This window comes from Arachis hypogaea, chromosome 10, assembly GCF_003086295.3.
Source record: "Arachis hypogaea cultivar Tifrunner chromosome 10, arahy.Tifrunner.gnm2.J5K5, whole genome shotgun sequence".
NCBI classification, from domain to species: Eukaryota; Viridiplantae; Streptophyta; class Magnoliopsida; order Fabales; family Fabaceae; genus Arachis; species Arachis hypogaea.
The window spans coordinates 41329714-41352241 of NC_092045.1; the positions used below are offsets into that span (position 1 = coordinate 41329714).

General features: G+C 37.7%; 1 protein-coding gene and 1 non-coding gene across 2 annotated transcripts; one reads left to right on the forward strand and one right to left on the reverse strand.

Annotated features, from left to right (window-relative positions):
* Positions 1 to 11361: 11361 nt before the first annotated feature.
* LOC112719138 (small nucleolar RNA R71) lies at positions 11362 to 11470 on the forward strand. The gene has a single exon (XR_003161453.1). It is a non-coding gene; the product is annotated as a small nucleolar RNA R71 (small nucleolar RNA).
* Positions 11471 to 18234: 6764 nt separating this feature from the next.
* On the reverse strand, positions 18235 to 22059 carry LOC112715581 (protein CYPRO4). The gene is made up of 2 exons (XM_025767358.3): positions 19966 to 22059; positions 18235 to 18805 (listed from the first exon to the last, which is right to left on the reverse strand). Exons 1-2 carry the CDS (start codon positions 21595 to 21597, stop codon positions 18518 to 18520), a joined length of 1920 nt encoding a protein of 639 aa, XP_025623143.1. The 5' UTR covers positions 21598 to 22059; the 3' UTR covers positions 18235 to 18517.
* Between the last annotated feature and the right edge of the window lie 469 nt (positions 22060 to 22528).

Sequence of the window (22528 nt, forward strand, 5' to 3'; positions counted from 1 at the left end):
CGTTCTCCCTTCTTCGCATGGAGGAGCTCAAAGCATAGTTACTGTGTGAATGCGACAGCAAAAGTGAAGCGGAGATGGGGGCAACTTCAGAGGTCACACCGACATCATCGACGGTAACAGCAGAATCATCAACGGCAGAAGCGGAGTCAGCAGAAGCAGCAGAGGTGTCAACAGTAGCAGCGCGAGTAGAGGCATCAGTAGCGGGAGCAGAGGCATGGGTGGAGGCAACGAAATAGAGTCATCGGCGGCAACAGGACCAACTGTAACCAAGGTAGTGGCAGCAGAGCCATTGCCATGGAGGATTCGCGCAGTGTTCCACCATGAAGGAGCAAGAGAAGACGATCTGTGAGGGAGTTTTAGTAGAGAATTGGGTCGGGTAGTGGTTAGGGTTCATTTTTTCGTGCTTGGGATTGCTTAGTTCCAGGCTTTAACAAAAAAAATGTAACTGCCACATCATTCTCTGTTAGCACCGTTAGTAAAGAAAATAACGGAAGGACGAACGTGACTAAATTTGTTATCTTTTGGGGATGAATTTGATTAATTTATTCTTTCGGGGATAGAAATGGATATAGATGTATCTTTCAGGGACTATTTTGACTATTAACTCGGACAAATAATTAGGAATTTTAGGTTAGGATTAAAAATTTTATAATGGGATAAGGGTAGAATAGATATTTTGATAAAATTATAGATTCAAATGATAATTTAAAACTAAATATAGTCTATTACAGTATTTTTAAGAATATTATTTATCAACTTACTCATTGGTTTTAAACAAAGTACTCTAATTTAAAATTAAAGATAAATTAACTAACTTTTTTTAATTTATAAAGATGAACTAAATTCTAATTATTTAAATTAAATTAACAAATCCTCACTATTTTTTAATTATCATAATTTTAATTTTAATTATATCAAAAATCTAATTATAATAAAAATTATATAAAATTCTTAATTAATTTAAACTCTAATTATCATAAAATTAATTTAATTATCTTTAATAAAATAGCCTCTAAGAATAAATAGTCCAAACTAATAAAATAAACCATAACTTATTCATATTTATATTTTTTAAAATACAAGACGTTACATCTTGTACATCCACAGCCAATCCAAGATATTTCCATCATTTTTGTTTATAGGGTATAAGTAGTGGTTGGGATCCAGAACCAGCAAAACGTACCAATTACCTTAATCGAATTAAAAATAACCCAAACTTCTCGCAAGTTATCTGATTCCTCTTGGCTAACGGAGAAAGGTATCAATTTTACTTCCTCAGGAATAGATATCTACTTCAAGCTCAGTGTCCAAATTGATTGGGGGCACAGGGACAAGCCTCGAACATTTTGAGGTGCTAGCAAATTCATAATTTGCAACCACCATTTTTTTCAGCATTTTAAAAAAACTTACAGAGACATCACCACCATGTTAAAAAGAGAAATTTTCGAAATTCACCTAGAAAGTTCAAAGAAAATACAACAGAATTATAAAAAATTCAGAAAGGTGAAAAAAAATTCAAAAATAGGACAAAATAAAACCTAAAGTCAACCCAACCAGGATTAGGAAAAACTAAAATAGTTGTACTCCCTACTATGTTAACCTAATCAAAATAGCAAATATAAAAGTAGAACCAGAGCCATGGAGAAAATACATGTAACAGTGAAGACGAAGGGAATGGGAAGAAAATTCTCAAAAACATATATAAATTGATGTATAAAATTGCAAAAAACAAGGCTAAAAATTTTAGCTGGTTTGATGTTGAATAACTTGGTTAGTGATACTTGTAGAAAGCTAGTCATTCTTCATTGGAAAAGGAGAAGAGAAGAAAGAAAAACCTTCAGGAAAGTTCTTTATTTTTTTGGAAAAAAAAATGTTTCGAAGAAATAGGAAAGTTGAAGTTAAAAGTGAAGTTATTTAATTGAAACTTAATGTGGCATTGATTGATGGGGAGAGAAATAGTGATAACCCGACGGTTCGCAAGTCCAAAAAAGTTATCCTTGCACAAAAGAAACAAAAGTTTTTTAAGGGATTTTTTTGCGCTTAAAAATTAATAAATAAAAATCATTTAAGCCTGATCCCATAAATTCGAATTCGACAAAGTCGTTAAGTCAAGAAATCAGAGTTGGGGCACTGTTTTGGACAATATCGAATAATCGACATTATAATAAAGAGAGAATATCACATTACTAACAAACGGGTATATCATTAAAGCTAATGAAGTCAGAATTAGATAAGACTGTCAAATTATGGCATCAAACCAGGCATTGAAGGTTACCTAGAGAAAGGGGAATAAAAGGAGAGGAAAGCTCAGTAGATAAACTCAAACAAAACTCCAACCCCAAAAAACATTACTGACTTAACCATTTTCGTCTCTTAGGTAGCGTTTATTTTCGAAGACAGGACACAGAGATATGGACAGTACAGGTTTAAAATGTGTTTGGAAGCAGAGATATGGATATGGAACTCATTGTCTCCGAGACAATTTTTTATATTTTTGTGTCCACTCTTTTACGAAGGACAATGATGGACACAGGATTTGGAAGAGTAGACACAAACTTTTTTATAAATTTTATTTTTCTTTTTGTCCATAGATATTTTTTATTATTCCACTATTATCCCTTCTTATTTTTCCTATATTTAGTCTGGGAACTTTTGAAAGATAAATATTTTTAAGGGTAAAATTTATCTTTTAAAATGCTAAAAAATAATTTATAAGTTGTAATTGATTTTATATAATTTAAAGAAAAATCAGTTTTTAGATAAAAAAAAGTTGGTTTTCTAAATAAAATAGATTTTTATGTGCAAAAACTTTTTTTCATGTAAAAATGGATTCTTTTTTAAAACTGATTTTTTATTTAAAATTAATTTACCTTATTAATCTAAACAAAATTTTTTATTAAAAAAACTCAGATCTATTTTTTATTAATCTTAACCATATGTATTCCTACATAATAATAATAAATTTAAAAATAAAATAAATATATTTATAATTTTTATTTTAATATAAATACTATAATATATTTTTTAATTAAAATTTTTGGTCTTTTTAAACATTTTTTCAAGTTTTGTCTCTACTCCTACGTACTCTCATTTTCTATAAAATTAGTTTGTACTTGTGATGCATGGGAATTTGTCTCTCAACAAATTTCCTTCGGCAAGTATACCGAATTCTCGTCAAGTAAAAACTCACAATAGAGTGAGGTCGAATCCCACAGGGATTGATTGGTTAAGCAATTTTAATTGGAAGAATTCCCTAGTTGAGCTAAGCAGAAAATGGATATAGAATTGCAGAAAAGTAAATGGCGAGAAAGTAAATGACAGAAAATAAAGTGCAGAATCTTAAATGGGGAATTAGGGTGATTAGCATGAAAGTAAATGACAGAAAGTAAAGAGAATGGGAAAGATCAGAAATGGAAAAATCATTGGGTTCAAGAGGTGTTGCATTCTCCGGATCAAGTTCATTCTCATCTCTTCCGCAATCAATGCATTCATTGATCTCCTTGGCAATCCAATCTCTCTAAATTAGAACAATTGCCCAATTTCTTGATTTAATTGCTCATGAGAAGAGATGAGGTATGGTATTTCCAAATCAAAGTGTTGGTAGGGTTACATGTCACTATACCCATCCAAACCCCAATTTGGTCCAACATGAGAAAGCATTTCTAGCATGATCTCCTCATCCCTTTTCCAAGGCTCAGAGGAGATCCAATTATGGAGAGTTTCTTTCCCAAGATAACAATCGAATTAGATGAAGATCGAAAGCTTTCTAGTAAGATCAAGAGAAAAGAAAGAAGAAGAATAATGAAAACTATGATTGATCCATCAAATTACAACAGAGCTCCCTAACCCAATGAAAGGGGTTTAGTTGTTCATAGCTCTGGAAAATGGAAATGAAGAAGAAGAAAGATACATTCTAACTCTAGAAGTTGCAGAAAAGTAAAATATACAGAGTGTAGTTTTCTCCAATGCGCCAATCTCCCTTTTAGTTCAAAACTACTCCTATATATACTACTCTTCTTGGTCTTCTAGTCAATTCTGCAAGTCTTGGATATGGGCCTTTGATCTTAAGTTGAAGCAGTTGGAAATCTTTAGTGGGCTCAGCTTTAGTTGCTGAGAGAAAGTGATGTAAGCATGGACTTTGGCTTGGGGCGTTAGTGGCGTTAACGCTGAGCGACATTATGGGTTCGAGAACGTTAGTGGCAATCACTTTTCTTACTAATGTTCCCACCACATGGCCCACGTTAACTCCAACGTTAGTGGTACTAACGTGACTACTAACGTTGCCTTACAAACCTTCGCAAGCGTTATTGGGACTCACCTTTCCCAATAACGTTGCCTTGTGCCCCTAGTCCCCACGTTAGAGCTCACGTTAACTAAGTTAACGTGGCTCTTAACGTGGTTATGTCTCATCTTCGCAAGCATTATTGGGACTCACCTTTCCCAATAACGTTGCCTTATGCCCCTAGTTCTCACGTTAGAGCTCACGTTAACTAAGTTAACATGGCTCTTAACGTGGTTATGAATGCCATCCCAACGTTAGTGACAAAGGTGAGTGTCACTAAAGTTGGCTCATCAACGTCAACTCCACGTTAACTTTCACATTAGTGGTCTTAACGTGACCACTAACGTGGGCAATGCAAGCTTGATCCAACGTTAGTGACAAAGGTGAGTGTCACTAACGTTGGCATTGTTCCTCTCTTCCATGTTAGAGTCCACGTTAACTTAGTTAACGTGGCTCTTAACGTGGTTCATTGCCACATCCTGGAGCATTAATGGTGATCACAATTACCACTAACGTTGGAGTCTTTTTTTGTCTCCACGTTAACTACCACGTTAATATAGTTAACGTGGCAATTAACGTGGCTCATGATGGCTTCGAGGGTGTTACTGGTGTCCACTTTTCTTATTAACGCTGCAGGCTTATCCCTATTCCACGTTAGTACCTACATTAACTCGGTTAACGTGGCTCTTCCTTGCTTCTTTTGTCCTGAAATTACACAAATAAAGTGCATCAAAGCTCTAATCCAAGTCATGAAATCATGCATTATCCAATCTAACATTCATTCTTTGCATAATTCTCATGAAATAATATAAAATTCATAATATTTGTCTAAATCAAGATGTAAGTGTTCTTTTATCTAAAACTTGCTTATTTCCTAAGAAAATGCATGAAACTACACTAAAACAGTAAAGAAAATGTCAGTAAAACTGGCCTAGATGCCCTGACATCACAACACCAAACTTAAAGCTTACTTGTCCCTAAGCAGGTACTGAAACATGAATGATGAATGAAAAGGCAAGAGGAATGAATCATTATTGTGGAAGTCAAATCCTTAGTTTTATGGAGTTTCATGCATAGCAACTTAGGTTCGTTCCTTTACCAGGTTTTAGACCTTTATCATGTCCTTGAACACTTGCTTGTTTACATCCCCTGAGACTTCCTAGTTATTGATCTTTCCTTCTTTTGTTTTCTTAAGATTTATTGTGTTCTTCCTTTGGCTAAGTGCTTTGTAAGAGGGCGACTCTTTATGACAAGCTTTCAGTCAACACTCTCGAACCAGTTGGTTCAAGGTGCTAGGTGTTGAGGCACCCCTAAGGACTTACTCCCTCAAGTCTCTTTCCCTCATACATACACACCACAGGCACATGGTTTGTTATTTTTCTTTCTTGAGACCTTGGTGTCTAGCACCTCTTTGGGTTACTAAGTGTTCTGTAGCAAGGGTTACTTTTGATGGTGGACTTTCAGCTGATAATCCCGAGTTAGTTAACCCAAGTTATCAAGTGATAAGGCACTCCTGAGAGCTTATTCATCCAAGTATATCCCCTATACATGAGCACCACAGACACATGCCTCCATCTTAAAACCCTTAGTGCCTAGCATTATTATTTATTGTGTTCTCTTCCCTTTTTTATTGATCTTTTTCTTTTCTTATTGGGATCTTATGATTTAGTTAGTCTCATAGGATGTGTTTCAAGCATAGGATTCAGGATAGATAGTTGCCTTCTTTCCTTGTTGGTGAACCAACTTAGCTAACTAATCTTCCTACCACAAACAGATAGAATTCACTTCACAAAATAACTCCACTCTTGTTTTTCATATCATTTCTTTTCATTTGGCTTAAGGGACAAACATACAAGTAAGCAAGATGAAGTTGAAAACCAGGAACACTAGACTAGTAATCATAGACTTTAACAACAATGAAACTTAAATGCAGAATTGAAAATCCTAAACTACGATGGAAGCATGTTCTATTTCATACATGATTTTCCTTATTTAAAGCTTGAAAAGGTAGAGAACAAGAAGGAACTCCACCACCTTTTACTCATGAGGTTGTTCATGCTCTTTTGCTTCCTTGTCTTTCTCTTGACTACTTGACTCCCCCGCTCCTTTGCTCTTCCCAATCAATTTCTTCCAGAAGCCAGCGTCTTCCATTTTCTTTTTCAGTGTTTCCTTTTGTTGTTTCACCTTCATCTCCTCTTGATTCTTCAGGTTTTTGTGAACTGTTTCATATTTTGAAATGGCAGTTTATATGATGCATGTTCTCAGCTACATAAGTCAGCTTGGCTTGAGCGTTTATATTAAATTCTTCCCTGTGTAATTGCCGCCCTTTATTGAGCACAGTGAACTCATTGAATGCTTTTATTTGAGCTATCTGCCTTTGATTGAGCTCTTGAAGGTGCTTATCGTGATGCTCTTGCCTTTCAGACATTTGATTGATGGCTTGAGTGAGCTGAGAATAGTGCTCTTGTTGCTGCTCCATTAGCTGTTTTTCCCATTACCCTTGTTGATTCATCCAATTTGATAGCATTTCCTCTTGACGATCCATTCTCTAAGATTGAAAATGCAACTATTGTTCTTGTCCTTCCATGTATATTCTTGATAAATCGTCAATGGCTCCTCGAATGTGACCCAAATTTATGTTGGTTGGGTCATAGTACCCTTTTCTATGATATTCTGTTGGTTGAGGTTCTTCTTGGAAAGGTTCTTCTTCTGGTTCTTCTCCTGATGTCCTCTTCCTTAGATGGGGTATTTTCTGCTGTTGAGCTGGTGTCACATGAGTTATACATTAAAGTGTAAGTGACCTCCCAAGACTTACCCAAATTGGATTACTGCCCTCGAAGACTACCTTGGCTTTCATGCATAATCTAAAGATGGTGCTGGGGTACCAAAGTCTAGCACCCGAATCACTCTTCTCTACTGACTCTTGAATTCCCTCAGCTATGATTTCGTGCACATTGATGCCTCCACCCTTTATTAAGCAATGTACCATAGTAGCTCTAGTGATGTTGACCTCAGAATTATTTGCAGCTGGGAGGATAGATCGTCTCACAAGCTCAAACCATCCCTTGGCTTCCGGGATGAGGTCTCCTCTCCTGATGAACCGGGGCCTCTTATCCGAATACCTTTCCCAGTCAGATCCCACAATGCATATGTCACCCACAATTTCTTCCAGTTCATTATTGTCGGGGCCATTACTTATTCTTTCTTGATAACCGAGCTCAACAAAATGTGGTGATTTCAGCTGGAGAGCCCTTGTTATGGCATTGGGGTTGAAATCCACCTCTGTTCCTCTTACGTAGCTCTTGAAGGTGGGGGCCATGGTCTTGTCTTCTCTAACCACATTTGCATAGAATTCCTTGATGAGGGTTGCATTAATCCTTGTTTTCGGATTGGTGAGCTTTTGCCAACCCCTTTGCTCAATCTTCTCTCGAATTTGTGGACATTCATCTTCGTTGAACTGGAATGTCAACTCAGGCAGTATCTTTTTATTCTTTATTCGTTCAAACTCGAGCTCATGGAAGGCCATTTTGAATTTTCTTCCATCGAAGGGAATGCTCTCCACTGGTTCCTTCCTCTTTTGCCTCTTGGAGCTTGATGATGCCATAAGTGAGAATTGATTTGCAAAGGTGGTGAAGGATATGAGTTTGAAGATAGAGTTCATTTGGTTTGAGGCAAGAAGTGTCTTAAAGGAATGTGTTTTGAGAGAAGGAAGAGAGGTGAGTTGGATGAATATTTGATAAGGGTTAGAGTGGTGAGGGTTCCTTATATAGGCTGGTGGTGAGAATTTAAGGGTATAGATTGTTAGGGAAGTTCAATGGTGGATGGTTGGGGTTTATTTTGGGGGGGCACGAGGATCATTGCTTTTATGACTTTGATTAGTTTGATCTCCAAGATGATCCTTCCCAACATTGCATGGCACACTTTCCAGGGAGTTCCCTTTGAAGACAAGTGTATAACCCCTCTTAATGAAGTGGCCGAACCTCCTTCCATTGGTTGTTCCATCAATCTACTCCAATCCCCCTTTTTTTCATTTCCTATACAAGACAAAAGGAATACAAAAAGTTAATTGAATTTTTGGTGGGAAGATTTAAAATATGAACTAGCTACCGTAAAAAAATATTATTTTTTTCTTTTATAAATATGATCTTCAGGAAGACAAAACAACTGACTTCTTTGATGCTCATATATGCACATTGGTGACACCAAACTTAGTTTGTGATCATGTGGTGTTTAAGGGTTTAATCAAGACTCTTAGCCTAAAATGACATAAGTTGTGTTCATGCCATCTTAACGTGCCTTGAACACCAAACTTGTTGTTCACTATATGTTGTATATAAGGGTTCTGTTAAATGTTTGTCAAAGTTGTTTTGAAATTCATAATCTTACTTTATTAACTAACACTAAAGAATTTAAAAGAAGGGATAAGAATCATGGGTTGCCTCCCATAAAGCGCTTCTTTAATGTCATTAGCTTGACAGTTGACCCTTGTCAGGGTGGTTGGTGGTGCTTCAAGTCTTCCCCTCTTGCAGTGTGTTTGTCTCCAGTGGCTTTGTTGAGAAGCTCCACATGTTCCAAGGATAAGACTTTGTTGATGATGTATACTTGAGGTAGCTGAGATGGGATGGTAGGAAGATGAGGTGGGATAATTGGATAGTGAGCAGAAATCACTTCATCTCCTGGAGAGAAATCCTCTGTAGGGATTTTCTTGTTTCTCCATCTTCTGGGTACTTTCCTCCTTGTTTCTCTTGATGCTGTCTTGCTTTCTATAGATTCTTTCTCTAAGGGATCCTTGTTACTAGCTTTGCATGACTCTGGTGGGCTCAGCTCCCTTTGAGTTACCTTTGAATGTGGTTCTTCCTGAATATATAGCTTTCCAACCAATGGGGTTTCCAATTGTGTTGTTTGTGCTTCACTGCTTGTTTCTTGCCTCAATGCTTCATTATGCTCTTCTCTTGATTCTTTGTTTTCTTGACTTGCTTCTTGCCATGATTTGAAGACATTGAAGGTGAGTTGTTCATCATGTATCCTTAAGATTAGCTCTCCCCGTTCCACATCTATAAGTGCCCTAGCAGTGGATAAGAATGGCCTCCCTAAGATGATTGGATGGAGATGACTTTCTTCCATCTCTAGGATAACAAAGTCTGTGGGGAGATAGTAGCTCCCAACCTTCACCAGCACATTTTCAACTACTCCTATTGCCTGTTTTTGAGTTTTGTCAGCTAATATGATAATTACATCAGTAGGAGTTAGTTCATTGATTTGGAGCGTCTTCATGAGAGAGAGGGGCATTAAGTTGATGCTTGCTCCCAAGTCACAAAGCCCTTTGTCAATTTTTGTTTCGCCTATAGCACAAGGGATGTGGAAGCTCCCTGGGTCTTTTCTTTTTATAGGTAGCTGTGGTTGAATGAGAGCACTACACTCCTTATTCATCAGTATTGTTTCCCCACCTTTCAATGAACTCTTCCTGGTCAGAAGCTCTTTTATGTACTTAATGTATAAGGGCATCTGTTGGAGAGCTTTAATGAATGGTATGTTTACATGAAGAGATGCAAACATATCAAGGAACCTTGAGTATATTCTTCTTGCTTCACCACCTTTTAGTCTTTGGGGAAAGGGTGCATATGGGTTCAGACCCTCTTCTTTCTCCTTCTGTGGAGGGTTGGGTTCCTGATTTCTCTCCTCATGCTTATCTTCTGGACTGTCTTGAAGATATTTTGCTTGTGTGACTGCTTCCCCCACACTCACTTCATCACTAGTGGTGATTACCTTGCACTCTTCCCATCTTACTTTCTTAGCTTCTCCTCTGGGGTTCTTCTCTGTGTCACTTGGGAAGCTATCAGTGGACTTAGGAATTTGCTGGAATAGATACCCTACTTGGGATTCTAACCTTTCGATGGTTTCTTCTTGGTTCTTGATGTTGGTTCGCACCTCATCCTTGAATGCTTTGTTGTCCTGGACTTCCTTGCATAAACCTTCAAGTAAGGTTTCAATTCTAGAGAGTCTATCCTCAGAGTATGATGGTGGGTTTGGGTTATAAGAGTGAGGGTGATCATGCTGGTTTTGATATGGGTGTTGAGGAGTGTGGTTAGATGGTTGTTGATATGATCTTTGTGATGAATGTTGGTGGACAGCATGGTTGTTAGGATTGTGATTTTGACGTCTCTAATCTTGGCATTGGTCCTGTTGGTTTCCCCACCCAAAGTTGGGGTGGTTCTTCAATCCTGAATTGTAAGTTTTGGAGTATGGATCATGATTTTGCCTTGGTGAATTACCAACATAGTTGGCTTGCTCCCATTCACCTCCTTCCTCTGTGTTTACTCCTTCTTGGGTTGATGATTGTGTGGTGACTGCAGCAACTACGTTCTTCTCCATTTGCTTTGTAAGGTCAGCTACTTGCTTGGTAATCATCTTGTTCTGAGCTAGTAGTGCATCAACATGGTTCAGTTCCATTACACCTCGAGTGTTACTCTTCTCAGAAGCATAGAAGTAGTCATTATCAGCTACAGTCTCAATGACATCTATAGCTTCTTCAATGGTCTTCTTCTTGTTTAAAGATCCTCCGGATGAGTGGACCAATGCCTTCTTTTATTCATACGAGAGTCCCTCATAGAAAATATGCAGCTGTACCCATTCATTGAACATGTCCGGTGGGCACCTTCTTCAGGACCATCTCATTGTTTCCTCATTCTTACGTTTTTTCCACTGACAAATTCTTTTATTATTCGATTTGTATTAGATTTGAGTGTACCATCAGTATCCGAGTTATGGATATGAAAAAAAGATTGTGATACAAATGTTGCTAATAGTATATCGTTAATCATAATAAAAAAAATAAAAAGAAAGCGCTTTTACTACATACAAATACAAAGAAATTTCGGAATTTACCGCTATACAATTACAACCCGTCTTTGCTCAATGGATACAAAATACCCACGCTTTAGCACCGAACACAACGGCTCCTGGTGCAACAACAAGCACCAGTTTGACCATGTATCAAGAGCCAATCTTCGATAAAAGAGAAGGTTCCATCGGAACAAAACTTTTCTTATTTCAGGATACCCTGTCTCTTTTTTTGTGGGGATCAATGACAAAAAGATACTGGAACATAAAATCCTTAAACCTCTCCCACGCTTCGTAGAAAGTCTCACCATCTTGTTGCCTGAAAGTTTGTATCTCAGCTCTCAGCCTGTTGATCCTTTGAAGAGGATAGAACCTTGCCAAGAATTTGTTCACTACATCTTCCCATGCTGTTAAACTCTCCTTTGTGAAAGACTCCAGCCATTTAGACGCCTTGTCCCTGAGTGAAAAGGGGAACAAGAGCAATCTGTAAACATCTGGGTGGACGCCATTAGACTTCACGGTGTCACATATTCTTATGAACGTGGTTAAATGTTGATTTGGTTCTTCTTGGGCACTTCTTCCAAATGAACAGTTGTTCTGAATAAGGGTGATGAGCTGGGGTTTTAACTCAAAGTTGTTAGCATGTATGGTTGGCTTTTGGATGCTGCTTCCGCAGTTGCCTGGGTCTGGGTTGATGTAAGATCCTAGAACCCTTCTTCCTGGCTCAGCATGATTCACATGACCATCTCTGGCATGGTTATGAGCTTCTCCTTCATGGTTATCCTCCATGATTGTTTCAAAGAATTCCTCCTCTTCCTCTGCTCCAACAACTCTTTTGCCTCTTGCTTCCCTCCTTTTTCTAAGGAGAGTCCTCTCAGGTTCAGAATCAAAGGGTGTTGAAGCTCCGCTTCTTCTACCTGTCATACAACCAGCACAGCTCACAGCAAGAAAGAAATTGCAGAAATTATAATGGTTAAAGTGATTGTTAGTGTGAGTAGTGCAAATTGTCAAACAGTTAGTGGGTTACTAAACAGAATTGTAAATAATGCGAGAAAATAAAAGGGGAGATAAGGAAAGGAAAGAAGTAACTGTAACTGAAAGTAACAGCTAAACAAAATAAAAAAAAAAGAAAAAAAGAATACTCAATCTAGTGATCTTCCAATTTAATCATTGTTGATTCAAAATCAATCCCCAGCAACGGCGCCATAAACTTGATGCATGGGAATTTGTCTCTCAACAAATTTCCTTCGGCAAGTATACCGAATTCTCGTCAAGTAAAAACTCACAATAGAGTGAGGTCGAATCCCACAGGGATTGATTGGTTAAGCAATTTTAATTGGAAGAATGCTCTAGTTGACCTAAGCAGAAAATGGATATAGAATTGCAGAAAAGTAAATGGCAGGAAAGTAAATGACAGAAAATAAAGTGCAGAATCTTAAATGGGGAATTAGGGTGATTAGCATGAAAGTAAATGACAGAAAGCAAAGAGAATGGGTAAGATCAGAAATGGGAAAATCATTGGGTTCAGGAGGTGTTGCATTCTCCGGATCAAGTTCATTCTCATCTCTTCCGCAATCAATGCATTCATTGATCTCCTTGGCAATCTTAAGTGATTGAATCCCAATTCCTTGGCAATCCAATCTCTCTAAACTTGAACAATTGCCCAATTCCTTGATTTAATTGCTCATGAGAAGAGATGAGGTATGGTCACTGATTATACCACATGTATTTCCAAATCAAAGTGTTGGTAGGGTTACATGTTACTATACCCATCCAAACCCCAATTTGCTCCAACATGAGAAAGCATTTCTAGCATGATCTCCTCATCCCTTTTCCAAAGCTCAGAGGAGATCCAATTATGGAGAGTTTCTTTCCCAAGATAACAATCCAATTAGATGAATATCAAAAGCTTTCTAGTAAGATCAAGAGAAAAGAAAGAAGAAGAATAATGAAAACTATGATTGATCCATCAAATTACAACAGAGCTCCCTAACCCAATGAAAGGGGTTTAGTTGTTCATAGCTCTGGAAAATGGAAATGAAGAAGAAGAAAGATACATTCTAACTCTAGAAGTTGCAGAAAAGTAAAATATACATAGTGTAATTTTCTCCAATGTGCCAATCTCCCTTCTAGTTCAAAACTACTCCTATATATACTACTCTTCTTGGTCTTCTAGTCAATTCTGCAAGTCTTGGATATGGGCCTTTGATCTTAAGTTGACGTAGTTGGGAATCTTCAGTGGGCTCAGCTTTAGTTGCAGAGAAAAAGTGATGTAAGCATGGACTTTGGCTTGGGGCGTTAGTGGCGTTAACGCTGAGTGACATTATGGGTTCGAGAACGTTAGTGGCAATCACTTTTCTTACTAACGTTCCCACCACATGGCCCACGTTAACTCCAACGTTAGTGGTACTAACGTGACCACTAACGTTGCCTTACAAACCTTCGCAAGCGTTATTGGGACTCACCTTTCCCAATAACGTTGCCTTGTGCCCCTAGTCCCCACGTTAGAGCTCACGTTAACTAAGTTAACGTGGCTCTTAACGTGGTTATGTCTCATCTTCGCAAGCATTATTGGGACTCACCTTTCCCAATAACGTTGCCTTGTGCCCCTAGTTCTCACGTTAGAGCTCACGTTAACTAAGTTAACGTGGCTCTTAACGTGGTTATGAATGACATCCCAACGTTAGTGACAAAGGTGAGTGTCACTAACGTTGGCTCATCAACTTCAACTCCACGTTAACTTTCACGTTAGTGGTCTTAACGTGACCACTAACGTGGGCAATGCAAGCTTGATCCAACGTTAGTGACAAAGGTGAATGTCACTAACGTTGGCATTGTTCCTCTCTTCCACGTTAGAGTCCACGTTAACTTAGTTAACGTGGCTCTTAACGTGGTTCATTGCCACATCTTGGAGCGTTAGTGGTGATCACAATTACCACTAACGTTGGAGTCTTTTTTGTCTCCACGTTAACTACCACGTTAATGTAGTTAACGTGGCAATTAACGTGGCTCATGATGGCTTCGAGGGCGTTACTGGTGTCCACTTTTCTCATTAACGCTGCAGGCTTATCCCTATTCCACGTTAGTACCTATGCTAACTAGGTTAACGTGGATGCTAACGTGGCTCTTTCTTGCTTCCTTTGTCCTGAAATTACACAAATAAAGTGCATCAAAGCTCTAATCCAAGTCATGAAATCATGCATTATCCAGTCTAACATTCATTCCTTGCATAATTCTCATGAAATAATGTAAAATTCACAATATTTGTCTAAATCAAGATGTAAGTGTTCTTTTATCTAAAACTTTCTTATTTCCTAAGAAAATGCATGAAACTACACTAAAACAGTAAAGAAAAGGTCAGTAAAACTGGCCTAGATGCCCTGGCATCAACTTGATGTAGAAAATTTGGAATCATATGGTTATTTTAATCATTTCATATAATATTTTAGTCTTGTCCATGTGTATCCAAACGTAATACTGGACATTACATGAGTGTCTTATACATCGTATCCAAATACAATACACAAACAATAATTTTTAGTGTCTCGATCCTATTGTCTCTGTCTTCGTGTCATGTGCCAAAAACTTGGTTTGGATTTTACAACCACAAACTCACCGTTTGGATTTTACAACCACAAACTAACCAGCAAGTGTACTGGGTCGTACCAAGTAATACCTTACGTGAGTAAGGGTCGATCCCACGAGGATTGATGGATCAAGCAACAATGATTCATTGATTGGCTTAGTTAGGCAAACAGAAAAAGGTTTTGAGATATTCAAAAGGGTTAAATTCGAACTCAAAATATCAAAAGGGTAGACAAATAAATAAGTTGGGAATAAAATATGGAGAAAACAAATAAGGCTTCAGAGTTATCTATTTTTCCGGATTAAATTTTCTTACTAACTATTTTAATCATGTAGGATTTAGTTTATGACAAACTATATGTGACTAGACCCTAATTCCTTAGACCTTTCTAGTCTCCTCTAAAATTCATCGACTGCCAATGCCTTGGTTAATTAATTCCAATTAGAGGGTGCAGTTCAAATTCCAGTTTATATGCCACAAAAATTCTAATTACCCAAAAATAAGAGGATTATATGTCACGTATCCCGTTAAATCCAAATAATTAAAATTTAGGAGAAATTATTTTCAAGCTGTTGTTCAAGTAAAGAGCTTTTCCAAGTTTTACAAGAACTCAAATAGAAAGAGGGTCATACTTCCGTTCCACCCAAATTCATAAGATAAAAAGTGAAAAAACAATTCTTAAATTATAAATCCATACATGGATTAAAATAGAAAAAGCAATAAAATCAATCCATACAAATAGACAGAGCTCCTAACCTTAACAGTGGAGGTTTAGTTACTCATGGAATGTGGAATGTAAATTTGTATAGAATTCCCTAATGGAATCCCCCTTATGGAATGTAACCTCTTTTTATAACTAATCATAATTAATTTAAAATCTAATTTTTAAAATTAAACTAATATATTTTCCTATTTTAAAATCAAATTTGAATTTGAATCAGAATTTATTATAACAATTAGCAAGTCTTCAGTTGATGGGTGGGGACCACTTGTTTTGTCTATTCTGCAGCTTCTAATCTGTGTTTTCTGGGCTAGAAACTGGGTCAAAACAACCCAGAAATTGCCCCTAGCATTTTTCTGCATTTTCTGCACGTGGCACATGTCACACGTACGCGTCAGTCACGCGTACGCGTTGATGGTCTTTTTCCCGAGTCACGCAGACGCGTCGATCACGCACACGCGTCGCCATGGAAAGCTCCAAATCACGCGTACGCGTCAGTCATGCGCACGTGTCGCTCTTCGCTGTCATCTCCTTTGATTCTTGTGCTGCAGAAACTGCATCAAATCCAGCCGAATGCTACCTAAAATAAACAAAATTGCAAAAGACTCAAAGTAGCATCCATATTGGCTAAAAGATAATTAATTCTTTATTAAACTCAAAAAATTAGATGCAAATTCACTAGGAAAAAATAGAAAAGATGCTCACGCATCACAACACCAAACTTGAACTGTTGCTTGTCCTCAAGCAACCAAAACTAATATAGGCTTAGGATGTGAATTTGCATGAGAATGAGAGTTCGATTAAGCTCATGTCTCTTTTTATAGTGGGGTTTATAACTGTAATCCTGAATAGGTTTGGCATCTCACTCTCTTTTGAATTAGAAGAATGTCATTGTCATTTGGAATTAGAATCCGAATAATATTATGAATTCTCTGATCTTTTATATTTCAGTTTAATCCTTGAACACAGCAAAATTTACTTTAATTTATTTTTCTTTGGTGCTTTGCACCTTGGGCCTAGCCGTGACTTTAAATGTTTTGTCTCAAGCTTTTCTTGACACAGAAACACCACAAGCACTTAACTGAGAAACTCTCTTTGAGTTCTGATTTTTCTTTCAGTTACTCCCAGACAGTGGTGCTCAAAGCCTTTGGCATATTCTGTTAAACGCACTTGGTCTCAAATCTAAGTATTCTGTCTCAAGGATTACTTGACACAATCACACCACAAGCATATGACTAGAGAAACAACTCTTTGAGCTCTTAATCATGTCTGACCTCCCTAGTCATTGATGCTCAGAGCCTTGGACCTTTCTTTTATTATTAACTATTTTTTTTGCTGTTTCTTTTGCTTCAAGGATTAAACTTTCATTAATTTCATAGAAATCATAATAATTCTCTAAATTCCTATTCCTTATACATCAACATTCTTTAGTTATCCTAAAGAATAAAGCAAAATAGCAGAAAACTGGAACATAACATAGAAAAAGAGGGGAGGAATAAAAAATATGAAAGGAACTCAACCACCTTAGTTATCTTAGTGGTTGCTTTATTCTTTAGGTTGTGCTCCTCCGTAAAGATGATTCGCCTCCCTTTTGGTGCTATAGGAATAAACAGAAAACCCTTAAGCAAAGCGTCAACACCAAACTTAAAAGTTTGCTTGTCCTCAAGCAAAGAAGAACTGAAAATAGAAAGAGACAAATATTATGATGAAAGAAAAAGAAAAGGATAAAAGAACAAGAGAGAATTAGGATTGGGAGAAGGGGAAAGAAAATTAAAACTGGGCAGCGAACTAATGTAGTTGTGCGGTGCAGGCGACACGTACGCGTGCAGTACGCGTACACGTGGGTCGCGGAATTTTCTTAATGACGCGGACGCGTTGGTGCGGAATTTATAGTCCACAAACTAAACGGCAAGTGCACCGGGTCGTACCAAGTAATACCTTACGTGAGTAAGGGTCGATCCCACGAGGATTGATGGATCAAGCAACAATGGTTGATTAAATTACTTAGTTAGTTAAACAGAATAGTATGTTGAGTGTTCAAAGAGCATTAAACAGCAACTCAGAATATCAAAAGAATAGACAAATAATTAAGTTGGGAATAAAATATGGAGAAGATAGTTAAGGTTTCAGAATTATCTATTTTTCCGGATTTACTTTTTTTACTAACTATTTTAATTATGTAGGATTTAATTTATGGCAAACTATATGTGACTAGACCCTAATTCTTTAGATCTTTCCAGTCTCCTCTAAAATTTATTAACTGCCAATTCCTTGGTCAATTAATTCCTATTAGAAGCTATATGATCAAATTCCATTCCAATTTACAATCCTAGTTTTCTTCTCTGAACCATGAGCAACTAATTCTTCATCATTAAGGTTAGGAACTCGGTCTATTTGTATGGATTGATTTTATTGCTTTTTCTATTTTAATTTATGCATGGATTTATAATTTAAGAATTGTTTTCGCTCTGTATCTGAAACTTTAAGAATTGTTTTCGCTCTGTATCTGAAACGCACCATTACATATTGCCTTTTCAGCCTGGTTCTAAAATCGTGTGGTTAGGATCTCCATACCCGACTTCACAAGCTCATATTCTCAGCAAAAAATCCGAACACGGCTAAAGATTTCATGCAGGAACCGTTGCAGGAAGTACAGATTCATTATTTGTTTAGTAAGTGTGATTCATTTCTTCAAAGTGATTATAAGTGGTAAAAGGAGATCAACATGCCCAGAAGCACAATAGGGTACTCAATCTCCAAGATTCAATACAGGTGAGACGAGAAAATAAGCTTAGAAATGGCATATCTTTTAACCGATTTTTATCTTTTTTCTTTATCTGAAAAAAAGGGTACAAAATATCTTTGCCAATAGGAAATACCACACCAATAAAAAAGGTATAACTATTAACTGAATAAGAATGAAAATACATACAGCGCAAACCTAAACACCTACTATACAGAAGAACAAACGGTAAACACTCAGACTTGAATACAAGGCAACAAATCGATTGAGGGACTAAAATCCTAATTTCAAACATAAAAATTGAAGAGGGGAAAAAAACAAAAAAAGGTGAAAAAAAAAGAAGGTTCAGCCATGTCGTTTTCCAGAGAGACTGATAGAGCTGACTTTCATAGGAGTTGCCACCACAAGCGGAGCTTCTGGGGAATCACTAATGGCAAACTTCTCATGCATAAATCTTGATTCCACAATCGACTCATCTTTCAACACTATCTTATAACAGTAGCAGCTCTTCAACCCTTGTTGATTTCTGTAACAATGATGAGCACTGTTCTTTACTTGCTGAAAGTCCCATATGACACTGAACTTGCCCACGGTTGCAACAAGGTGGCGTTCTTGCTTACCATTCTCGGTGACCTGAAAGAGAAAGACAACAAAAAATATGTGAGATACTTGATGCTACAACGGTATTAATGAATCAATCTATAATTAGAACTAGTTTCCACAATACATAACAAGCAAGCTATTAATTCATATAAGGCAACCATATGAAAACAGATGTCATCAAATTGAAGTATACATTTCATTTTACATTCAAGTATGTATGCAACAAATATTAATGAAGTGAATACTAACATGCAAGTGATTAACAGAACAATACTTTGTTTGCATCCCCTGTTACTCTGCATTTCAGCCCAATTTACAGAAAACAGCAACATAAATCCGACTTGCATTATTCCTACATCCCTTATGTCTTAAAAATATCCTCCACCATTTTATCTCACAGACCATCATTCAACTTGACAGAATGTCTTGCTCCATCAAGACAAGAATCAAAATGATTCCAGGAATATGCTCAGGTTTATAATGGATTACATGCCTTACCCTCCAGGTCCATAAAATATTAGCACAATGGTCACAAACAGCAACATCATCGTTATTGTTAATAACTAAATACAAGGTAAGAAACTCAATATTCATACATAAAAAAAAAAGGTAATCCTGCAACTCTAAAGCATGAAGGTCAGGGGAATGGCACAAAATCTTGCGTAAGAGTCATGTCAGCTTGCACAACACACAAGAGAGTTATTTTTATTATCACTTATCAGCACCAATCCATAAATGAAAAGTTGACTTCACTACACTTCTTTTAGTTCTAATATAAACATGATAGTCAGTGAAACTAAGCTCATTTGCGAATGTTCGCAATCTTGTACATTGCCCCATATGCTAATCATAGACAAAACAGGAAACTGGAAATTTGAAGCATTGGAGTACATTAATTACAAAACTTTCAATTTTGATGATTGGAGTATGTTTTTTTAACATGAAATGGCGGCACAGCTGGGGGTTCTGAAAAAAAAAAAAAAAAAAAAAAACTACATTCATTTTTTTCTTTAATAAAACTGATCAAAGGGAAATTAAATGTGCTGCAGTTGATGATGTTACCCAACAGACATAATAATAAACAGCTACATGAAATATGCTAACACGGATATATGTATTAATATCTTATTGCAATGCAAGTATAAGACAACATAACAAAAACGTAAAAATAATTGGGAAAAAGTGATTACCCATGAGAAATGGCCACCATGGAACTTATTGGTTTCACCAGCCAAATGTGAATCCAGAGGAGTGAGCTTCAACAGCCTCGGAGAAGGTATCCGATTTCCCATACGACCACTGAACCCAGTCTTAGTCTTCCCATCCTTATCAGTGAACAACGTACAAATCAACACCAAGTAGGTATCCGTGGTGCCAAGCACCCACTTCCCATCAAAGGTAACATCAACATGAGTGATCGGCGATCCAAGTCCCGGGAATGCAGTCTTCGCCTGCCTCATCGACGTTTTGGAATACAGCCTTATCTTCCCATCAAGCGACCCTACAACAATGGAACCATCGCCCGTGGTCGCGAAGCACTGGAAATTAGTCCCTCTTGAGAACTGATGCCCCTGGCTCCAATGCAGCACTGGCGAATTCGAAGAATTCGCAATGTTCTGAACAATTCCCTTCTTATCACGCATATCCCACTGGCACAGCCTGTTATCATCCAACCCCAGGAAAGTTGATTCGGAAGGATCCAATTGTGACCCTTTAGTGTCGTTTGTTATGTCTCTCATGGTGATGTCAGCGCCATCCTTCTCAAACTTCCATTCAGTAACAATCTTTCCAGTCTCGATATCAAGCTGGTGAAGCTTCGAAGCGTTGGGCTTCCCTTCGCTCATTGGACTCATCAGCATCATGTTCGTTTCCGCCCTCATCAGCAGGGCTTTGTTCGCGGTATGCTGCCGGAGATCGCCACCGGAGAATTTCACAGCCACACCCTTCCCGTGAATTCCCCGGTCAAAATTCCGGTAAACATGAACGCCGGTGTCGTTAACCAAGAAACTATTATCCAACGCTCCCAACGTAAGGCTCTGAACTCCGCCATTCGCAGCCTCTTCGAACTCCTCCAGCAAATCGTCTCTTGACCTAACCGGCGTGGTGATTCTTGGTGAATTTCCTAAGGAGGCATCGTCGGCGTCTTCCCAAACCGAATCGTCGGCGACCTCCGGTTTCACCCAACCGATAAACTCCTTACCATAGACCTTCACTTTGTTCTCCTCCGTAGGTTCGAGGTCGTACACGTTGTAGAAGAGTCGGTCCTGGAATTCGGTGATGAATCTCCGGTATGACTCGTCGGTAGGAAATTTGAGAGCCCAGACTCCATTAGAGACAAAATCGACGCGGCGTTGGTCACCGAACATCTTCAATTGCATCTCCGTCGAAACCCTAGCCTTAACCTTGATCCCAACCTTCAAGTACCACTTACCGTCGTTTCGCTCGTCGTTGTCGTCGTTTTCGTTCTCTTCATCTTCTACTTCTTCGTTGTCGTTTGATTTGACGAAGGAGTAAGCGGTGCGTTTATCGGCGACGATCCATTTTGCGGCGGGGGTGTTGCCACCTATGTGAAGGTAGAGTTTAACGGCGTTTTTCGGAAGGGAAGAAGAAGAAGAAGGAGAAGGTGTGTTTGATTGGTACTTGAGCTTTAACGCTTTGAGCCTAGCGTCAACTTCATCGAGCTGGGTTGGTGTTTGAGTTGCAGAAGTGGAAATGGTTTGGGCATCTTCGTAATTTTCTTCTTCTTGTTCTTCGTCTCGTTCGTCGTAGTCGGAATCGGAGTCGGAGACTTCAAGGCCTTCGCGGCTCTGAGAGGTACCCATGGATAGGGTTGAAATTGGGAACAGGATTTGAGAATAGGATTGGAAATTGAAGATACGAGGTTCCGATTTGATTGATGAGAAAGGAGAGAATGAGAACCAACTGATTTTGGCTTTTGAGTTTTGGGGATTTGAAATGGTGGGGATCAAGACGTACCGTTTTTTTTTTTTTTTTTATATTGTCAGAGCCCGTTACTTAAGCGTATTTTTGCTACGCTGCTCTGCGGTGCTTTTGGCGTGGAAAATACGCACCTCTTTTTTATTTTTTATTAAATTTTGAGTAATTAAGTTTAGTTTCTATTTTGGGTCTTAATTTGCAAATTACTTGGCAGTTAAGCTAAGTATTTTTTTTTGTGGATTTGGACTATGCCCAACAATCCAAACCCAACTCAAAGAACCACCTGACCCTCTCCTTAAACTAAATGTTGCGTCTAGACCAAAAAAAAAAAAACTAAATGTTGCGTTAGTCATGTCTTCTCTGGCCACGGTTACTGTGAATAGACTCCATAGCCATGAATTAACCTACCTTGTCGCTACGGATGACGTTCTCTGTCCGGCGCGATGAGCTCCTCTATACAGCAAACTCCGATAAAGCTAAGTACTTCTTTTTACTTTTGTCAGCATTAGGTTGGGTTTTGTATTAGCATGAAAAATTAAGAGCATTTCCAATGAGAAAAAATTTGGGGTCCATCTACTCTACTGTAGTATCAAAAGAAAAGAAGGATTTATACGTCAGAGGGAAAAAAAGTTGAGCTCCTATATCAATTTCAAGAAAAGGAAGTCTCTTGAATGGAGATTCCATATACCCAATAATAATTTATTATTTGACAAGTTATTTAAAAAATAAATAATTATATAAAATATTAATTAGTTAAATAATTATATTAAATAATTAAATAATAATTAATTTAATAATAATTATAATAAATATTTA

Coding starts and splice junctions, on each gene's coding strand:
- LOC112715581 (XM_025767358.3), bottom strand. CDS start 21,597: ATGGGTACCTCTCAGAGCCGCGAAGGCCTTGAAGTCTCCGACTCCGAT. Junction 18,806..19,965: donor ATGGTGGCCATTTCTCATGG/GTAATCACTTTT, acceptor TTTCTCTTTCAG/GTCACCGAGAATGGTAAGCA.